Source organism: Symphalangus syndactylus, chromosome 19 (assembly GCF_028878055.3).
Source record: "Symphalangus syndactylus isolate Jambi chromosome 19, NHGRI_mSymSyn1-v2.1_pri, whole genome shotgun sequence".
NCBI lineage: Eukaryota > Metazoa > Chordata > Mammalia > Primates > Hylobatidae > Symphalangus > Symphalangus syndactylus.
The window spans coordinates 46,038,710-46,059,873 of record NC_072434.2 but is presented as its reverse complement, the minus strand read 5'-3'; the positions used below and the strand labels follow the sequence as shown (position 1 = coordinate 46,059,873).

At 39.0% G+C, this 21,164-nt stretch overlaps 1 protein-coding gene across 12 annotated transcripts in view; it reads left to right on the top strand.

The window, feature by feature from the left end:
* Window positions 1-21,164, top strand: part of SGIP1 (SH3GL interacting endocytic adaptor 1) — a 219,164-nt gene that overhangs the window by 15,938 nt on the left and 182,062 nt on the right. For 2 of the 12 annotated variants that reach the window (XM_063613306.1, XM_063613305.1), the window contains exon 1: window positions 8,972-12,677. The exons of 6 other annotated variants lie outside the window; for them this stretch is intronic. In XM_063613306.1, coding sequence (XP_063469376.1) covers window positions 12,656-12,677 — 22 coding nt within the window. In that variant the 5' untranslated portion in view covers window positions 8,972-12,655. Of the gene's footprint in view, window positions 1-8,964; window positions 12,678-21,164 lie in introns of those variants that run through there. 4 more of the 12 variants (XM_063613308.1, XM_063613307.1, XM_063613300.1 and 1 more) reach the window with 3 other exon arrangements.

The window sequence follows — 21,164 nt, the reverse complement described above, 5'->3', positions numbered from 1 at the left end:
TTCTTTTATAATTTCTTATATAATATAGCAGCTAAATGCACAGGCTTGGAAGTTAAAAAATACTTGGGTTCAGATCCTAACTCTGAGACTTGCTGGCTGTGCACCCCTGGGCAAGCCTGAGCTTAAGCTCCTTCTGCCTGCCTGCCTGCCTGCCTTCCTCCCTCCCTCCCTCCCTCCCTCGCTTCCTTCCTTCCTTCCTTCCTTCCTTCCTTCCTTCCTTCCTTCCTTCCTTCCTTCCCTTCCTCCTGTCTTCCTTGCTTCCTCTCTTACTCTTTTTTTTTCCTTTTTAAACTATCACAAATTACAAGCTTGTCAGCAACTATTTATTGAGGTTTCAAATATTGTGCTAGGTACTAGATATACATAGTGAGCAAACCTCATGAAACAGACATTGTGAAGCTTACAGTTTAGTGACAATGACATTAAAATAACACAGATAACTAAATGATTATAAGTGAGCAAAGTTATGTGAAGGAAGCATTGAATGGGGTTCTCAAAGAGCTTTTTAAATAAGGACCTAACCTGGTAAGGTGAGAGTAAGTCAAAGTGGCAAGCATTAAATGACACTACGTGTGTGTAGAGTCAAACACATTTCCTGTTACTTTTACATTCAACTGCTCATGTTATTCTTACTATTATCACTGCCATTGGCATTGTTAATATTATCAGCACCCCCATGCTTGTGCACATCCTTGATTCAGTGAACTTCCCCAGAACTTGCTACAAGATGATACCAAAATGTCTTTTTACAATATTCTTGGTCACTTGCCTTGATGTGCTCTACATCTGTGCTTCCCGACCCCTGCCAGCTTGCCTAGTTTCTGACCAGGTATCTGAGCAGTTTCTGGGGCTACACACTCATATTTTGGTTTCCATCCATACATTGACTCCCCAGAATCCTTAGAAGACCTCTGATCTTATTGCTCCATCTCCTAAATAAGTGTCATCTAAACCCAACATCACAGCTGCCCTGTTGCTCTGTTGTTCCAGAAGGAAGCAGGAATCTTTCAGGGAATTTTCCAAAAGAAAAGAAGAGTCCCTCCCAGTATCTTTGAGTTCTTTTGAAGAGCTCATTGCTATACCCACCCTGCTCTCTAAGCACCTGCTCTGGCTGAATTATGAGACAGAGGGATATTCCTTCTCATTATTCTTGAGAAAATCTTTCTTGTTCACCACTGGCCTAGGTCCTAGGCCATAAATCTAATCTTCAGACTTCATCGTTTCTCCACACCAAAGGCTGTGAAATTATGGTTTATTTTTTATTTTTTATATTGTCAGTGCATATGTGTTACATACACCTATGTATGGCGAACGCTTGATTTTCCTAGCAGATTGGTGAGAGGAAGAGCTCTTAATAGCCAAAAGCCCTGAATCACCTCTTCTACTAAAGTTTCTATAACTGGCTTTAGTTTTCCTTTGCTTTTCTTCCCATTCTCTAATTAGACCTCACCAAAAGATAGTTGCCCTGTAACTTACCAAAACACAGCTGCCCCAGAACAGCCCTAGATCTCTGGATATTGCATAATAAAAAAAAAAGACTGAGAATAACATTATCCAAGAAGTGTTGCATAATTTCTCTTAACAAGTAGATACAGCTATTACCACAATTGCATAGATGAATGCCATATGTAAGGCACCTGCCTCCAACGTGTGCAAAAGTCCAAGATTGTAGATTCTGAGATGAAATTAACTCATAGAAGATGACCCAAGGTTGGTAGTAATAATATTCATTATTAATTATTCTGCACAACTTATCAGTGTACCAGGCTCTGAGTGAGGGGCTGTATAAAATGGTGGATCACCTATCTCTCACCATACCTCTATGAGGAGTAGTCTTAATCCCATTTGATGGATGAAGAAACCGAGGCTCAAGATCACATGCACAGCTAGGGAGTAGCAGAGCAGGATGGGACCACCGGGTCCTAGCTGGTGTGATCTCTGAACCACTGCGTTTACCACCAGACGTCATGATGGGCTTGTTAAGAAAGCTGAGTTGGAGAGGTCCTTGTCCCTTGTCATGAGCAGAGACGTCATGCGGAGCCGCTGGATCACCTCTCATCATCTCCTCTGAGTTCTTGGACATGCCCACTTTGTTGGCTATTGGCTATGTATCTTAAAGGGTCTTTACAGACTTCAGAAAATTCATTTAACAACACAATTTCTGGGGCTATGCTACCCTTGGTGCTTCCACCTCACCTTTCTTTTCTGCACCGTGTGCTCGTTTGCGCCATCACACTGCTCCCTCTTTTCTTCTGCTCTTACCTGGTTGGCATAGTGCTGCTGCTGCTTCCTGTGTTCCTCCTGTTCTGTGGTCTCTGCCTTCCTTCTTCCCTCACACAGGCAAGTTTATGTAGCAGCAAAGCATAGATAAGACAGCAGCCTTTTGAGCTAGGCTACTTGACTTTACACCTTAACCCAATTTCACTTACTACTCCACTATTTTGGCTAATTTACTTCTCTTTTCTGTGCCTCTACTTTCTGTTTTCTCAGCTTTGAAATCAATACCTATCTCATGAAGCTATTTTGAGGAATAAATAAGTTAACATATGTAAAGTACATAGCTTAGTGGTTGCCATATAATAATTGCTCGCCTAATTAATCTTCTTTTTTTTGTTTACATTTCCATGATAAGAGGTAATTTACATCAGGAAATCCCATTATTTGGGTGAGAGAGAAAATGACTTCAACCACTATAAGTAAAACGCTTCCTTCAGGAAGAAAAAGCAGATAAGTTTTCCCTTTAAGGTACTTCTCATTCCCTAATTTTCAAGCTCCCCTTGGCCACAGCAGTGAGTTGGCTGACTGCCACTAGGACCTCAGAGACCAATACATCAGCCAAGTTTTGTTTTTCTCTTAACTCTTGCACTTCCCATCTCTCCAACTCCCAGCTGCCCTTATTCACAATGCTGGGACGACAGCTCCATGTTTGGGTCACGGTTGACCTGAGCCTTGCAGTCTTCAGCGGGTAGGCAGAAAGCTGGGGGAATGGTGGCTTCCTGTTCATTTGCACCACAACAGTCAGGCACTGGGGAATAGATGATAACTTTATGTGCATGCAGGGAACAGAAACAGTAAAGAAGAATTCAAAATGACCCTCAAAGCCAGCTGCATACGAAACTTTTCATGAAGCATTTAATTTATGCTCACTGCCTCTTGTTATAGATGGCATTTTTTTTTTTTTCATTTTAAAAATAAAGTCATCGAAAATGAGGCCAACGGCCGGGCGTGGTAGTTCACACCTATAATCCCAGCACTTTGGGAGGCCAAGGTGGGTGGATCATTTGAGGTCAGAAGTTTGAGACCAATCTGGCCAACATGGTGAAACTCCACCTCTACTAAAAATACAAAAATTAGCCGGGTGTGGTGGTGGGCACCCGTAGTCCCAGCTACTCCGGAGGCTGAGGTAGGAGAATTGCTTGAACTTGGGAGGTGGAGGTTGCAGTGAGCCAAGATCGCACCACTGCACTCCAGCCTGGGCGACAGAGCAAGACTCCAGTAAAAAAAAAAAAAAAAAAAAAAAATGAGGCCAAGGAAAGTGAAATAATTTGTTTAAGAGCTACAGGATTTCAATACCTATGCTCTTCATCACCTCATAGTGCTGCTCCCTTCACTTTGCTATGCATCCTTCTTCCTACACTCCCCTCTCCTGGCCTCAGTGACTTCATCTGTAAAATGATATGTTTGTCACAGTGATGTTGGAGTTTCCTTCCAGCTCTGACATTCTGGCACTCTTGGGTTGGCATCCAAGTTTAGAAACACTGTTGCCAGTGGTCACTTTCTGAGTGTCCAGCAGGATGTGTCTGGACAGGCCTCATTTATTCGTTGCTGCTTGGTTTATGCGGCAGTCATCTGTGACTCTCTCACTGAATCACATTACAGCTTACATTATCCTGTCTCCTGTACCAACCAAACGTACTTTGTTCCATTACCACTGAGCAAATCCTCTAAGGAATCTAATACAGCTCCAAGAATTCTCTTCTGGTAGTTGCTTAATGTGTGTTTCCTTCACCCACAAGTCAACACAATTTCAGAACAAGATGCTCCACAAAGTCTAAATGAGGTTGGGGTCAAGTATAGACAGGAAGGAACCCAACAAACATTGAGCTCTACTGAGTTAAAAATCTTTTTCTTTGCTTTTTACAATCTTTTGAGATTAGATGCTTTCTCTAAGGTTCAGACAGAATAAGGTCCTTAGCCAATGCAAATAATGCAATTTTGAGTCTGCCTATATGTTATCCATACTACTGTAACCTTTCCCTTGGTATAACACGTTGGGCATCCCTAATCCTAGAAAATCTGAAATCTAAAATACCTTAAAATGTGAAAATTTTTGAGCAGTAACATGATGCCATAAGTGGAAAAGTCCACACCTAACCTCATATGACAGGCCACAGTCAAAATGCAATCAAAACTTTGTTTCATGGACAAAATTATTTAAAATAGTGTATAAAATTACCTTCAGGCTGTGTTTATAAGGTATGTATATAAAACATAAATGGATTTTGTGTTTAGACTTGGGTCTCATCCCCAAGATACCTCCTAAGGCATATGCAAATACCCAAAAATCTGAAAAAATTCAGAATCTAAAACACTTCTGCGTCCCAAGCATTTTGGATAAGGAATACTCAACCTGTAATAGAAAGAGTCACAAATTGGAAATATCATTCCAACTTTGCTACCGATTTTTAACATATTGTTTTGATTAAGGCACGCATCTATACAATGCGTCTATAAAAGTGATTATCTTTAAACTGAGTAATCTTAGAGATTCTCTATCTGGAGCCAAGTTAATGCTTAAGTCATCTCAACTGATTAGGAGAACATTAAATAATCTTTCATTCTTCTTTCTCCTTTATCTCATAAGTTCAGTCACCAAGTACTATCAGTGCTCTATTCAGAATGCCTCTCTCTATTTTTTTCCCTTTCTGTCACCACCACTGTAAATCTGAACATTATGCTACTCCCAGAATCCTGAAATAGATTTCAAGCTGCACATATTCCCAGGCTCTACCCAACTTCCCTCCTAGTCCTTCATTTGTGCCCTCCTCATATACATAGTGCTCACTTCTTGCTCACATCTTAAACCTCCATTTTTCCTTCTCCATCACTTGTGTTATCAAGTTCTCTGGGTTTCAATAAACAGAACCTACCCAAAATATATTTTCTGTTCTCCCATGTCCACCATCTTTATCTTATATCTGAACCTTTACCAGGGCTGTTTTCTGCAACTCTGTTCATCTAATTCTTCCAAATCTTTCATGGCCCAGCCAAAGTACAGAAAAGAGCCCTGTCCCTCTTGTTCATCAAGAGGGATGTATCCTAAGCACTAGTACAATCCCAGGCTCATAATAAGAGCTTAGTAAATATTGGTTGAATTAACAAATGACTCCCTTCCACAAAGGTTTCCCTGACTAATTCAGCCCAATTCATGTCAGAATTTTCTAAACCCCAATGGCATCGATTTAGCAGCTATATGGTCTTATAGTTTCAGGGAATTGCTTTGTTTTCATCCATTTAAGGAAGACCAAAATCAATGAAACTATAAGAAAGTGTTGAACTGGATGAATCCTAGCTCTGGCCATACCTCTTATAGGGTAGAGGAGAAAAAAGCACTACCTATGTATCAGGCCCAGTTCCAAATGCGTTATCCCTACTGTTCCCATTAAACTTACAACAGTGTGAGGTAAGTGCTAAATTATCCCCAATTTATTGATGTGAAAACTGAGATTCAGAGAGGCTAAGTAACTTGCTTAAGTTAAGAAAGCTAGAACGTGGTTAAGCCAGGATTTGAACCCAGCGATTCTGGCAACAGATGTACAATCATTAGCATTATACTATGCTACCTCTCACATCACTGCAAAACACAGGAAAATATTGAGTATCTCACCAGAGTAATGCCAAGACTAAAACAAACAAACAAACAAAAATAGCTCCTCAGTCAGCCTCTCTGGTCAATGGAGCATAATATAATCATCTTATTAGGAATGGACAGCTCTTTAGATTCAGCTCTTGCTTATTCATAATCCCCGGTAAGATGCTCTCCTGGCTGCTTATAAATAGGTCTGCTCTTGTGTTTTGGCCCTCAGTGATAACAACCTCGCCCTAGCTGGAGCTCTCCTTTTTTCCTTTGAATTCTCGGGCCCTCTGAAATGCCACAAGGCTAACGGCAGGATGTGCCTTCTTTAAGGAAGCCCTACTTCCTGGAGCTTCTCTGGCAAGCTGTCCTAGGCAGCTCTTCACTGCAAGCCTCTGATCAGCTGAATGAAAATGAAGTGGGCATTTGTATTTCCCCACTGATTGAGTTGGCTCAACTTGACGTAGGTTCAAATTCACAAAAGCGTGTGCAGACTTGCTTCCAGGCTTGCAATGGAGCTGGAGGAGGGCAGGCTGTGCGCCCAGCTTTCTTGCAAAGCATGGCCTTGGATATGTGTCACTGGTACCCTCAAAAACCAAGTCTCCAGAATCCCCCACCCCCACCTACAAGTCATGGGATGATTTATGCAAGGTGCCCTACTTCTGATGCCAACTGGACCCTGTTCAAATGAGCGTGGAGATCAGAAAGTATTATTTAAAGGGTGAGTGAACCCATCATGGCTAAAATGATCTGTAAAACAAAATATCTCAAACTGTCCCCCCGTTGGTTATTTAACCTTAATATTTTTGCTTTACTTGAAAGCTTTTCCCTTAGAAAAACCTAGCTCTTGGTCAGTGAATGCCAGTTATTTAAGAGAATGTCAGCCTGGTTAAATTGTTTTCTGAATTCTTGCTTGACAAACAACAATTATAATAGTACCTTGATATTTACAAGTTTAACATTCAGATTTTTTGTATTTGTACAATGCACTTTAGGATCACAACAAGGAGTAATTTGTAGGTGCCCTGAGATGTGACTATAAATCATCCACTTAGGGATGCAGAGGTTGAGGTGAGGGTCAGTCAGAGAATATACCTAGCTGAGCGCCCAGCATCCACATCTCAACAGGTCCGTTATTCTCTAGAGTAGTAATTACAATTTAGGGATTCTTGTCCAAATGTCAAGGGTGAACTCTATTTCTGAATCAGTGAAATAGCTTTAGATTTTTGTACAAATGATTGTGACATAAGGCTTTTGGAATTTTCCCATTCCACACTCAGAGCAGACATTGCTAATAAATCAAGTGCTCTAATCAAATGCAGCCTGAATCAGAATTTTCTGCAAAAGGTTAATTGGATTTGGTGCTTGAAAATGTGAAAATTGCTCAGTATTGCTGGGCTTTGGAAGGTCTAAAGTAAGCTGCCTATTTTTTTCCCTTTAACTCGAGCCTGACATTAAATTCGGATTTCTCTATCCTCTCCTACTCATGTTTGGGTCTCTCAGACAGAACATACCAAGCATTCTCCAAACACATCAGGGAACTGGGTCACTTCATTTGGTCTGCACACCTCTGGCAATGGGATTGGGATAAATGTTTAGGGAGGAGTAGGTAATGAAAAGGAGGAATAATGATCAGATTTCATGTGGAGAAAAATAGCTAAGCACAGGCTAGACAAAATTTCCATTAGGCAAAATAATGTCCCAACCAGAAACTCACCTATTGTTACCAAAAACAGTCTACTTCTTGGCCTAATTTACGAATTGCGCCACACCTGAAATTAACTTTTGTTAGAAGTGGAAGTGTACTAATCTACAGAAGACACTTACACTTTGTGGATTTGTGATTCAATTTTAAATACTTAATACTTATTGAATTCTTCCACTGTAACAATCAGATACCTTATATGGTAGGCCTCTTTGCATGTCAGTTTGCCTGCTGGAGCATGAGCTCTGTGAGGATGGGGAATGGGAAACACTTTTTTTAAAAACTTGCTTCCAGGAAACTATCAGTATGCCTTCGATGTGGTAAGCGTGAATGAATAACTGATATTTAGTATGAGTGGTTTTAATCACAGAGTCTTATTCACCATGGAGCAGTAATAGACCTGTTCCAATGACAACTTCTCTTGATTCCAGGTTTTCCAAAATTGGAGACAATGGCATTCATCTCTCTCTCCTGCTCATTTTACCCTGAGAGTTGGGCTGGCTTCATGGGTCTGTAATCTGCACATAAGGGCCCATGCTTAGAGGGGCCCTACACTTGGTTTAATACTCTGCCGTCACTTTCCTAAAATTTGTGATAATTTTTGACAAGGAGCCCTGCATTTTCATTTTACACCAAGCCCCACAGATTTTGTAGCCAGTCCTGCCTGGCTACATAATCTGAAGACTAAGCTAACCCACAACTGCCCATCTAGCACAGTGAGTATATTAGACTATATATTATATTATATAGTATATAATACTGAAAGTATATAATACTAAACAACCCTGAAAGATTATGTCGTATTGCAAATATCATTAATTAATAATAGCTAACATTAATTGAGCACCTACTATGTGCCAGACACTGTTCTGGCTATCAAACAGGCATTATCTCATTGAAGCCTCAAAACAAGTCACAGAATTAGACTATATTATATAGTCTAATATATTCACTGTGCTAGATGGGCAGTTGTGGGTTAGCTTAGCCTTCAGTTTGTCTTTTCTCACTTCAAGTTGAATTCACAAATAATGTCTGGTTTTGTGGGTGTGTAGTTCTCTTTTTTTAGAAAAAAAAAAAAAAAAACCTTCTACAGCATCCATTTTATCAGAGAGAGACATTCTTTGTCACTTGGGTTCCAGATTAATAATTCTAGAATCCTACCATTCAGGAGTTGTGATTTGGTTTCGAAGAATCAAAGAGAAAAATTTTAAGAGGAGGGAACCCAGAGAGGGGCTAGCAGGTGTAAATAACTTTCAGGCCCTTTCTTTCATCTGGGGTTGAGGGAAAGGAGAAGGATGCTAAGCAAACTTGAAAGCTCCTCAGGAGATCCTTAGGAACCCCGTACTGCTGGGCCTCTTTCTCCTGCTTCCCTTCCAGGGCTCAAGCATCCTTGGACAATGCTTCTTCAACTTTCGTGTGTGCAGAAAACATGTACCAATCTTGCTTAATATATATTCTGATGCAGAAGGTCAGGGGTGGGGTTTGTGATTCTGAATTTCTAACAGGCTTATAGGGGAGGCTGATGGTATTGTTTCATACTTTGGGTAGCAAGCTGACAGGCTTGCCATTTTTCAGATATTACGGCAGATCCTGAATTCCTGTTTTATCTGACTTATGGAGCTACTACTTTTCCTATAAGTAGCCTGGCTTAACCTATCTTATAAATACAAATATCGACACATGCCTATATAAGCACATGCATGAATGCTATGACTTAGAATGTTTAGTGCTTCGAGGAAGAGAAAACTCGAACTCAAACTGCCTTAGGCAAGGAGGACATTTATTATTTTATACAACTGAAAGAGCAGAGGGAGTCAAAAGCAAGCTTGAGGAGCAGTAGAGTACATGACTCCGCAATGTCTTCAAAGACCTGGGCTTTCGTTTCTCTACTCTGCCATCCTCTGCCTTCAGTACCTGGCTGTGACTGTGACGGACATCACTTTCAGATAAAACAATGTCCAGAGGCAGAAAGGAGCTGTCTCTGGTGTCTCTGTTTAGAACCCAGACACATTTCACAGAAGCCCCAAGCAAACATCTCACACTTCATGTCGCTGGTCTGTTTCCAACCTAGTTATTTAGCCGGGGGGTGGATGACTGGGATTGGCTTAGCTTAATGAAGATAATCAGAGTCCACTTGCTGGAGCCAGGGAGGAGGGGGTCAATGTCCCTTTAAACATGTAAATATGCAGAGGAATGTATATCTGAAATAAGTCCAAATTAGGTTGGAAAGAGGAAATTCCTCATAACTGAGGGGAGAGAGAATAGGTGCTAAGTTGGCAAATTACCAACGTAGTGTATGTGTCTACTCACATATACTCCCCAGCAAAGAGGCTTTATTTCAAGAAGAGCAATACACCATCTTATCACAGATCTGCAGCAGAGCGGTCTGGAGGCTCAAACCCTTCTCTTTGCTGTCATTGCATTTTCCCTCCCTGAAGCTGCCCTCTAAATGTTTAGTTTGACTGTGCAAAAATAACCTTTACCGCAGCTTTCTACTGGGAAGCTAATCATTGATGCATAATTACAATGTAGGGCAGAAATAAGTACCCAGTTGATTTTGTTGTTGGCTTGACTTAATTGAAATACTGTATGTTTTTCAGGCCCACCCTCATCAGGCCCACTCTATCCTTGTAGTTCATCCCTAAACAAATAGAGGCAACTCTGATGCCCAATGCTTTCTTGATCCAGTCCTTGAAATCTCATGATTGATTTTTGCCAGCATTGTACGATGTGTTTCCTCTGTTTAGACACTAGATAAATTTTACAGTAAGCAATTATGAATAAATTTTACCATAAGCAATTAAAAAACAACCAGGTTTCATAATCACATTCCTGGGAGACCCAGTGAACTGCCAAAAACTATTTTTAAAAGTGCGTTAAGAGAATTTAATTCTTGACATAAATTCCTATAACAAGAGATGCATTGAGTGAAAATTTTTCCTCATTTACTAATAAACATTGACTAATAAATGTTACTTTAAAGAAAAAAAAAAGCAGGACAACATGGTGGACAAAAACACAGACTCTGAAGCCCAACTACCTGGGTTAAATCTCAGTTATGCCACTAACTGTGTGACCTTAGGCGAGTTCTTAAGCTTTATGCTTTGGTTTCCTTTTCTGTGAAATGAGGATATGAATAGCATTTACCTCTCTTGGCCTTTGTGAATGTTAGGCATGCATATAAAGAAAAGTGCACTTAGCATAGGGTAAGCCCATTGTAAGTGTTAACACATTTATATTTTTATATGCCTGCTTCCTTGAAGTAGCACCTGTATTTACACATATTTTCTCTAATCCCCCAAACAACCCTGAAAGATTAGATAGTATTGCAGCTATTATTAACTCATAATAGCTAACATTAATTGAGCACCTACTATGTGTCAGACACCGTTCTGGCTACCAAACAGGCATTGTCTCATTGAAGCCTCAAAACAAGTCACGGAAATATGATTTTTCTCCTTTTACAGATGACAAAACTGAAGGACAGAAAGATCAATTAAATTGCTCAGTGACATTCACTTTGTTTGGTAGTGGCATTATTGAGACTGGAGCTCAGTCAACTTGACTCTCGCATGCTTAACTTTATGCTACTTTTGATATGGGTGAACATAGACTATGATGTTAAATGACTTGTTCACAATCTTTCCACTACCCCTTGTTCCCTTCTCTCAGTTTGGTCAATAAGCATGGTAAAAAATCTACTCTATGTCAGAAAGTGTGTGGGAAGTCAGAGATTGTGATCCGTAGACCATAGCAGAACTTGAGAAAATGAAGAGACATGTTTAAAAGGGTACTAATAAGTATTCAATCGAAATTAGAGTCTACAGAGCACTCTCATATTGAACTGAACAGAATTAAGGCATTAATTGTCTCATGAGCAGTACCTGCTTTATAGAAGCTTGCTAAACATGGTGCTTGTGGTAGGATGCAAAGTAAAATACTATGTTCATAGCACAAATGAGGAAGACGCTCGGTCCCACCTGTCGGACTCTCTTGCCCCTCAAGTATTACCATGTCATAGTCTTCAACTGACATTGTTACTGCTTTAGATGGCAGAGCCCTTTTATTCAAATGAAATATTATAAGGGAAGGCCAATGTCTGAAACAGATACATGTTTTATTAGTACTCATTTCTACATTCAGCATTATAGAAAAGTTACAATAAAGCCCACAGACAAGACCAGTTAAAATGCACCAGGCTTAAAGTTTGCTTCCCGTTTTCATCATTTTGCTTTTGGTTGCCCATTTCTGATAAAATCTTGAGTCACAGATAGCAGTAGTCATACATCTAACAGCTCCTGACTTCCCATATCGAAGATTTCTTCTGTATCAGTTTAAATAGGTGTGGGAGTTTCTTTTAGCCAAAAAAAAAAAAAAAAAAAAAAAAAAAAAAAAAAAAAAAAAAAAAAATCTGGCTTTCATTCACTGACATATATTAGTGAGCACCTCCTATATGCTAAGCACCCAGCAGAGTGCCAGAGTACATGACAGACAGGGTAGACACAGTCCCTTCCTTTGCACTTTTGGAGAGTGGCAACTTCTAATCTAGACTCTGCACGACAGCTAGTTTTAATTTTTCATTTCATTTTTCCAAATGCAATAGATATTAGAGGAAATTTTAAAAGAAGAATATTTGCTAGATGAGGGTTTCAGGGAGATAAAATTCTCTGCAAAGGTGGGAAATTCTGTATCTGATAGAATTTTAGAAGGGACTAAAACAATAGCAGGGAAGAATTCTGGGGGATGCAAAAGAGGGAGTATATGAACAGTAAAGACTAGAGACTGCAGTGGAAGCACCAAGCTGAGAAAAGACAAAGAGGACTAGTGGGTAGGTTCACCAAGGAGGGGTGGCAAAGTATTTTACCACCAGTGGCAGAATATGCTTAGGACCGAAACTTCTTGCTCAATTTGTTTTTTTGTTTTGTTTTTTTTCTTTAGCAAAAATACTTTGGGCCTTCTTAGATGTGGAAAACTTGCCCCTGGGCAGAGCCAAGGAAAATCAAAGGGAAAGAAAAAGTTGAATTGCTCTACAAAAGGAAGTTGGAAAATTTTAAGTATTTAGGAATCGCCCAGGAGGGGACACGGGAAGGAGGAGCATGAGCGAGATTCTGGAACAAGGTGATGCACAGAGGGGCGAGGCAATTTGGCAGGTGAAAGGTTCTCTGTGATAATAATGGTCTGGATTTTTAAGAATAGAAATGTTTAAAATGTTAGCTGCCTTGCTGTAATGTAATCCTGTTATTCCTTATTTATTGTTGCTGTTGTTAAAATCTATTACCTACACTCTCTTACATGTGGTATTTATGAGAAATTGAAGAAAAAAACAGGGAGGCAAGAGCATTGTCCTGAATTATCGGAAACATTAGTATGAAGTAGAAAGAGAAAAAAAAATCAGCTACAAGAGGAAAACCACAACATCAAGAATTTGGCATAAATAGACAATCTGAACAAGAGATGCCTAAGAGGAATATAACCCACCCAGTAAACCTTGGGATAATAGAGGAGGGTCAGTGTGTCTCAGGGCTGGCACGGGAGGTACTTCTACTTTAGTACTGCAAAGTGTTACATAAGGCCAGAGGACTTGGAGCTGTCCATCTGGCTGACTCCTGGCTTATTTGGAGAAACATGCCATGTTGCAGCAAGAAGAAACTTTCAAGACACAAATCTAGTCCAGAGCCTTCCTTTAACAGATTTGGTCACCAAGACCAGAGAAGAGAGTGACTTGCCCCATTCCACCAAGGTGAAGGGGAAGAAAGACAACTACCAGATCTCCTGACTGTGACCCTGGCTCTCCGTCCACTCGGCTCCTCTCTCTTCACAAGGGAAGACTGTGCTTTGATGGTGTTTTGGGAACGTGCTAGTGATTTAGAGTTCTCCAGCAGGCTGATTGGCTTAGCAGCTGGGAAATTCTGAATCACATCGGATGGAATGTTTTGTTTACTTCCTCCCAGCAGTGCTAAAGGGGAGAAAGAGTTTGTTCCCCCACCCCCCTCCACCCAACTAATTTGCTGGAAGCAGTAAATAATTTCCCAGTTCATCTGATCTCCCTTCTAACCAATGTCTTCCTGTGGTAGTTGAAGAGAAGGAATATCATTTGAAATACTTGACTTCTTTTCAGAAGCTAGCAAAGAGAAAGATGAATGTCTCCTCCTTAACTCTTAGAAAGCTACTATCCCTTACTGTTAGGGGCAAATTGTAACGCAGAAGTCCTATCTAGGGCAGCCAGTACTGCCATGAATAGATGTGTGTCCAGAGATTGTTAAACCCAGACTGTTAGCAATCATATAGTTCAACAGGTCAGAAGCCCTTTCTTAAACCAAATTAAAGTCAACATTCAATAAACAAAAACTGATAAAATTGGAGTGGCTTAGGTTGAAGTTAGGAATTGAAAACTCTTAATCTGCCCCTTACCCTGCTGTAATAGTCTCTGAGACAGAGAAGCAATTTGGAAATGACCAAACTAGTTCAGCTGACTCCCTCTATCAATGGTGATTTCAGAATGATCTTCCCTATGTCCCATGGCTAAGGAGTGGCATACCTGGACTTGCACTCAGGTCTCCTCAGGCTCAGTCCATTGACCCTTCTGTAATTCACTAACATGGTAAAATGCTCTCATGACTTATGCCTCATCTGGAACCAAGATCTCCTTGGAGGCAGAAAGTGACCGGATGAAGTTAGGCAGTATGTTACTGTATCCAGTAACCAGGGAAAATTCAGTGACATCAAGTCAGAGGAAGCTGTGGTTTGACCTGACCAATATAAAGAAATGTACACAAGCAAAGCAGGCATGGAAAAATATATATTTCATGTGGTTCTTGAGATACTTAGGATGTCTGTGTCATCTGCCATTTCCTCTTTACACTGGTCCACATAAACAGCCCAAAGATGCCCTGTAGTCCTGAGCAGACAATACAAGCAGGAAATCATGCTGCATCTGTTATTCTTCTTGTAAAAATGTAATGGTAGGAGGTGTTCACCAGTCCACACAAAGGTAAAGAAATTGACTTTGATCTAGTGGTCACCAAGAATCACACAATCTGCTATCTGGGCTTTTAGGGTAGTTACTTCAGTCCCCTCCTTCCCAAGGAGGAAATTAGAGGGAAATGAGATTTTACACCTAGAGTCCTCAACTTCATGTCTGGGGTATAGTAAGCATGCAATTGTATTAGTGAGTATTTTTGTTACGTAACTAGCATAATAGTAACACTTCTTACAATAACCCTGTAGGGCTTATAATGATCAGTCCTCATGTTCCACGTGAAGAAAAGCTGAGATCTGGAGAGTTTAAGTGCCTTCCCAAAGTCATGCAGTCTGGAAAGGGGCAGACAGTAGACATAAAACCAGGACTACCTGACTCCACTGCCACTTTGCTTTATGCTACAGTGATTCCCCCACTAAATTTCTACTTGATTTCCATGTCAGGGGAAAAACATTTCTGCCAGTGCATTGTCATCTGACATGTAATTTGGGTGTCTCCCTTTTCAGTTTAGTGCTAGAAAACTTGTAACCAAATTTATCGCCCAAGTATAATACTCTAACTAATTCTGAAATAATTTATCCCTTTTCTTTCATTTACGTGGGCTCTTATTTTTGATGGCCTGATTCTCATTTATTTTATGTTTGAAACATCTTACCGTGTCACTCTTGGGATGTCTTTACAAAAACTGTTGACATTATCAGAAATGAGTAGAAATTCAAACTTAATTACGTTAGAGTTGTATTAAGGGGTAAGGGGCATAAACAGGATAAACCAAGGTTTCTGGCATCAAGAAACTTACAGATTAATTGGGGACAATAGAGCTATACATGAAAATGATGAGGCAGTAAAAAAATTCCAAGTGAGAGAGGTATGGGCAGAAAGTACCTCTGAAGAGAGAGAGATTTCTAAAATTGGAGATTGTATTGGAAAAGACTTTCTGAAATTTGGGCTTAGATTTCCAGAAAAAGCTGGTCATGGTGGAATCCAAAAGCTAGAAGACTCTCGCTCCTCTAAGTTAAATAAATCATTTGCTTACACATTTATTCAACACACTTTTGTTCACCTCCCTCTGCTAGACTCTGTGTTGGCACTGGGTAGTGAATACAATAAGAATTGCCTTCACTCTTGTAGAAAATAAAGTGTAGGTTTTCAAGAAAAACATTATTAGTGCTACCATGTTATATTTCTAGAAGAAAGCAGAGAGCAGGAAATACTGAAACCAAGTGTAGTGTGAATTGTAAGCAATCATCTCATTCTCATTTGCCAGCCCATTTAATAGTAAATTTTATTTCAAGTAAAATATTTTAGATCCTTATGGCTTTGGTTAGATTCAACCCAAACTAGCCATTACACTGAATGAAAGATATATTCACTTAATGTCTTACTCTTATTGGGAGAAATTAATCATTCCACTAGAATATGTTGGAACAACCAGAAACCGTAAATCCTGTTTTTAGAGGAAGACCAGGGTGGTTTCCCTAGTGGTAAGCAACCCACCTCGACGCAGTCTGTTGATTTGCAATTTGCATTGTAAGATCTTTTAAAGATCGATGTGAATAATGAGCGAGAGTGATCCCTAGGGGCCATCAACTTTCTTAGGCGCTGATTCTTATTCCATCCATCATTTTTGTTTCAGAGACATTAGGAATAACAACTAATAATTTGGAAAGGATAACTTTTATATATTTGCCTCCAAAACCTTTTATTTTATCCATCAAGAAAAAAATGCACTTTTTCTGTGGGATGAGTTCTTCTATCACTTTTTGAGTAATGAACATTAATCCTCGTATGCAGCAGAATCTAGTCCAATGGAATAACACCACTTAAGAGTGTGTTGACCTGAATTGCAGTCCTAACCATACCACTCGATGGGTCTAGTTTTTCATCTGTCATGTGGGGATTGTAATGAAAACATGATAGCTATGAAAATACAGTATAAGACATAGAGTGTTTTATTGTTTTTGCCTTCCTCAGATGCATTTACTCTTTTTTATTTATTTATTCTACTTTAAGTTCTGGGATACACGTGCAGAAAGTGCAGTTTTGTTACATAGGTATACATGTGCCATGGTGATTTGCTGCACCCATCAACCCATCATCTAGGTTTTAAGCCCCACATGCATTAGGTATTTGTCTTAATGCTCTCCCTCCTCTTGCCCCCCATCCCATAACAGGGCCCAGTGTGTGATGTTCCCCTCCCTGTGTCCATGTGTTCTCATTATTCAACTTTCACTTATGAGTGTGACCATGCGGTGTTTTGTTTTCTGTTCCTGTGTTAGTTTGCTGAGGATGATGGCTCCCAGCTTCATCCATGTCCCTGCAAAGGACATGATCTCATTCTTTTTCATGGTTGCGTAGTATAACATGGTGTATATGTACCACATTTTCTTTATCCAATCTATCATTGATAAGCATTTGGGTAGGTTGCATGTTCCTATTTCTCCACAGCCTCACCAGCATCTATTGTTTCTCGACATTTTAATAATCACCATTCTGACTGGCATGAGATGGTATCTCATTGTGGTTTTGATTTGCATTTCTCTAATGACCAGTGATGATGAGCTTTTTTTCATATGTTTTTTGGCTGCATAAATGTATTCTTTTGAGAAGTGTCTGTTCATATCCTTTGCCCACTTTTTGATGGGGTTGTTTGTTTTTTTCTTGTAAATTTGTTTAAGTTCCTTATAGATTCTGAGTATTAGACCTTTGTCAGATGGGTAGATTGCAAAAATGTTCTCCCATTCTGTAGGTTGCCTGTTCACTCTGATGATAGTTTCTTTTGCTGTGCAGAAGATCTTTAGTTTAATTAGATCCTATTTGTCAATTTTCATTTTTGTCATGAAATCTTTGCCTATGCCCATGTTCTGAATAGTATTGCCTAGGTTTTCTTCTAGGGTTTTTATGGTTTTAGGTTTCACATTTAAGTTTTTAATCCATCTTGAATTAATTTTTGTTTTCTCAACACCATTTATTAAATAGGGAATCCTTTCCCCATTGCTTGTTTTTGTCACGTTTGTCGAAGATCAGATGGTTGTAGATGTGTGGTGTTATTTCTGAGGTCTCTGTTCTGTTCACTTGGTCTGTATGTCTGCTTTGGTACCAGTACCATGCTGTTTTGGTTACTATAGCCTTGTAGTATACTTTGAAGTCAGGTAGCATGATGCCTCCAGCTTTGTTCTTTTTGCTTAGGATTGTCTTGGCTATATGAGCTCTTTTTTGGTTCCATATGAAATTTAAAGTAGTTTTTTCTAATTCTGTGAAGAATGTCAATGGTAGTTTGATGGGAATTGCATTGAATGTATTAATTACTTTGGATAGTATGGCCATTTTCACAATATTAATTCTTCCTATCCATGAGCATGGAATGTTTTTCCATTTGTTTGAGTCCTCTTTTATTTCCTTGAGCAGTGGTTTGTAGTTCTCCCTGAAGAGGTCCTTCATGTCCCTTGTTACTTGTATTCCTAGGTTTTTTATTCTCTTTTTAGCCATTGTGAATGGGAGTTCATTCATGATTTGGCTCTCAGCTTTTCTATTGTTGGTGTTTAGTAATGCTTGTGATTTTTGCACATTGATTTTGTATCCTGAGACTTTGCTGAAGTTGCTTACCAGCATAAGCAGTTTTTGGGCTGAGATGATGGGGTTTTCTAAACAAAGAATCATGTCATCTGCAAAGAGAGACCATTTGACTTATTTTCTTCCTATGTGAATACCCTTTATTTCTTTCTCTTGCCTGATTGCCCTTGCTTGGACTTCCAATACTATGTTGAATAAGAGTGGTGAGAGAGGATGTCCTTGTCCTGTGCCAGTTGTCAAAGGGAATGCTTCCAGCTTTTGCCTACTTGGTATGGTATCAGCCATTGGTTTGTCATAAATAGCTCTTATTATTTTGAGATATCCACCACGATCAAGCAGGCTTCATCCCTGGGATGCAAGGCTGGTTCAACATACGCAAATCAATAAATGTAATCCATCACATAAATAGAACCAATGACAAAAACCACAAGATTATCTCAATAGATGCAGAAAAGGCCTTCGATAAAATTCAACATCCTTTCATGTTATTAACTCTCAATAAACTAAGTATTGAGGGAGCGTTTACTATTTTTTAGTAATACTATCCAAAATTTCTCTTGGGAACTAGCTGCTACCCCATATAGCACAGAGCATGTGGCACAGACCTGGCCAATCAGAATAATAAATGAAGATGCTTATGAAAAAAATAAAAAGATCTCAGCAATTGGCTCAGGAATGCAAGTATTATTCAAACTGGTTAAATAAGAATGAATTATGAGAATTGTATGGGATGAGGTACTTGATCTCTTCTCCTGAGCTTATACCTGGAAGGATACAAGCCTGAGGCTACAGTCTCCAAATGGTGAAACTTGAGAATGAGGTACCCAGAGAGAAAGAGTTTTATTTCTTCCTTTTCAGTGTGTATCTCTTTTATTTCCTTTTTTTGTCTTATTGCATTAGCAAGGGCTTTGGTGCAATGTTGAAAGGGAGTAGTGAGAGAGAACATCCTTGCTTTCTTTCTGATCCTAGTAGAAAAGCTTTGAGTTTCTCCCCATTAAGCATAATGCTTTGTTAGCTGTAGGTTTTTTGTAGATAGTCTTTATCAAATTGAGGTGGTTCTCCTCTATTCCTAGTTTACTGAGATTTTTTTTTTTTAATCAGAAATGGGTGCTGGATTTTGTCAGATGCTTTTTCTGCATCTATTGATTTAAGAATGTGATTTTTCTTCTTTAGCCTGTTGATGTAATGGATTATTTTAGTTTAACATTTATTTAACATATTTCAAATGTTGAACCAGAATTTCCAACCTGGTGTAATTCCCACTCGGTTGTGGTATATAATTTTTTTATACATTGTTGGATTTGATTTTCTAATACTTTATTGAGAATTTTTACATCTATATTCATGAGATATATTGGTCTGTAGTTTTCTTTTCCTGCAGTATTTTTGGTTTTGGCCTCATAAATGAGTTAGCAAATATCCCTTCTTCTATTTTTTTGGAAAATATTATAGAAAATTAGAAAAATTTCTTTTCTAAATATTTGGTAAGACTAATCAATGAATCCATCCAGGCCTGGTGCTTTCTGTTTTAAAAGTTATCAACTATTGATTCAATTTCTATAATAGACATAGACTTATTCAAATTGTCTGTTTCTTCTTATGTGAGGTTTGACAGATTGTGCCATTCAAGAAATTGGTTCATTTGATCTAGGTTATCAAATTGTGGGCATAGAGAAGTTTATCATATTCCTTAATTATCCTTTTAATGTCCATAGAATCTGTAGTAATGTCCTCTCTTTCATTTTTGATATTAGTAATTTACGACATCTCTCTTTTTCTCTTAGCTAGCCTGGCTAGAGGCTTATAGGTTTTATTGATCTTTTCAATAAGACATTTTTTGGTTTTGTTCTATTATTTTTTTTAATGGTCTTAATTTCACTATGTGAAATGCCATCAGTGAGCATGCATAAATTCTGCCATTATCATCCTAGGAACTTTTTGAAACTTCCCCTGTTTGGTTTGGAAGGGGGGTGTAGAGGGAAAGCAAAGTTGATTCCTCCATCGCTATAATCCAGGTATGCATTCCAAAGAGTACACTCAGATTCGTTTGGGTCTTTCTGCACATTCCTGGGCTGTGAACTGTATAAAATACTTTACAACGTTAAGCATTTTCCTGAGGCACTAATAGTCAATAGACAAATATCTTGCAGGTAAGTTAAATTTGAAGGAAGTTTCATATCCTCTCCCCAACTATTTGATCTTTGTTAATAGTGTGATATCCAATAGTTTCCTATTTTAGAAATTTCAGTGCCATCTATCCATCAAATCATTCATTATATATGTATTTAGCAAATGTTTACTGAGTGCCTACTGTATACCAAGCACTGTGCTAAGCACTAAGGATTTAGTATTGAGCAAAACATATGTAGTTCCCTACTGTCATGGAGCTTAGTCTTTTTGTCCTCATCACTTGCTCATCCACCATGATTCCATCCTCCATTTAAACTTGTAGTAAATTTCCAGTCTTCCAATAATTCAATTTGAGAATTATTGCTTGGGTCTGTCATTCTGTTTCTTTGCTATTCCTGTCTCAGGTCATATCCACTTCATCTCCCCTATAAGATGGTAATTCCTGATCTCCCTGCTACCAAAGTAACTTGACCATAGTCCACATCTCATACAGCATTTGTAAAATCGTCCTCTTGGAAATAAATCTGATGATAAGTCTTAGTGTAACTGTGAGTGGGTCAACCAGATAAGTGCCTCCCAATGTGATGCAATATAAAGTACACAGCACCACCTGGGAAGTATTCCTGCCTTTAACAAACTAAAGTTGAATCGGATTAGGCCTTTTAGAGTAAACTACCAGTTATAGGAAACAGAAAAGGTAGAAGAAAATGTTAAATGAAACCAACAAGGAAGCAAACAGACAAATGGAGTATATGAAATAGTCCTAGGACATTACATCAGGTTTCTCCAGTAAGTCAATGTTAAGAGGGTGGAGGGAAGAGAAAGTGATCTCAATTAAGATCTCTAAGAATCATTACAACGTAGTACAACATGAGACAGTGATTGGGGTCTCAATTTGAGCAAACATACTATTAAAAAATATG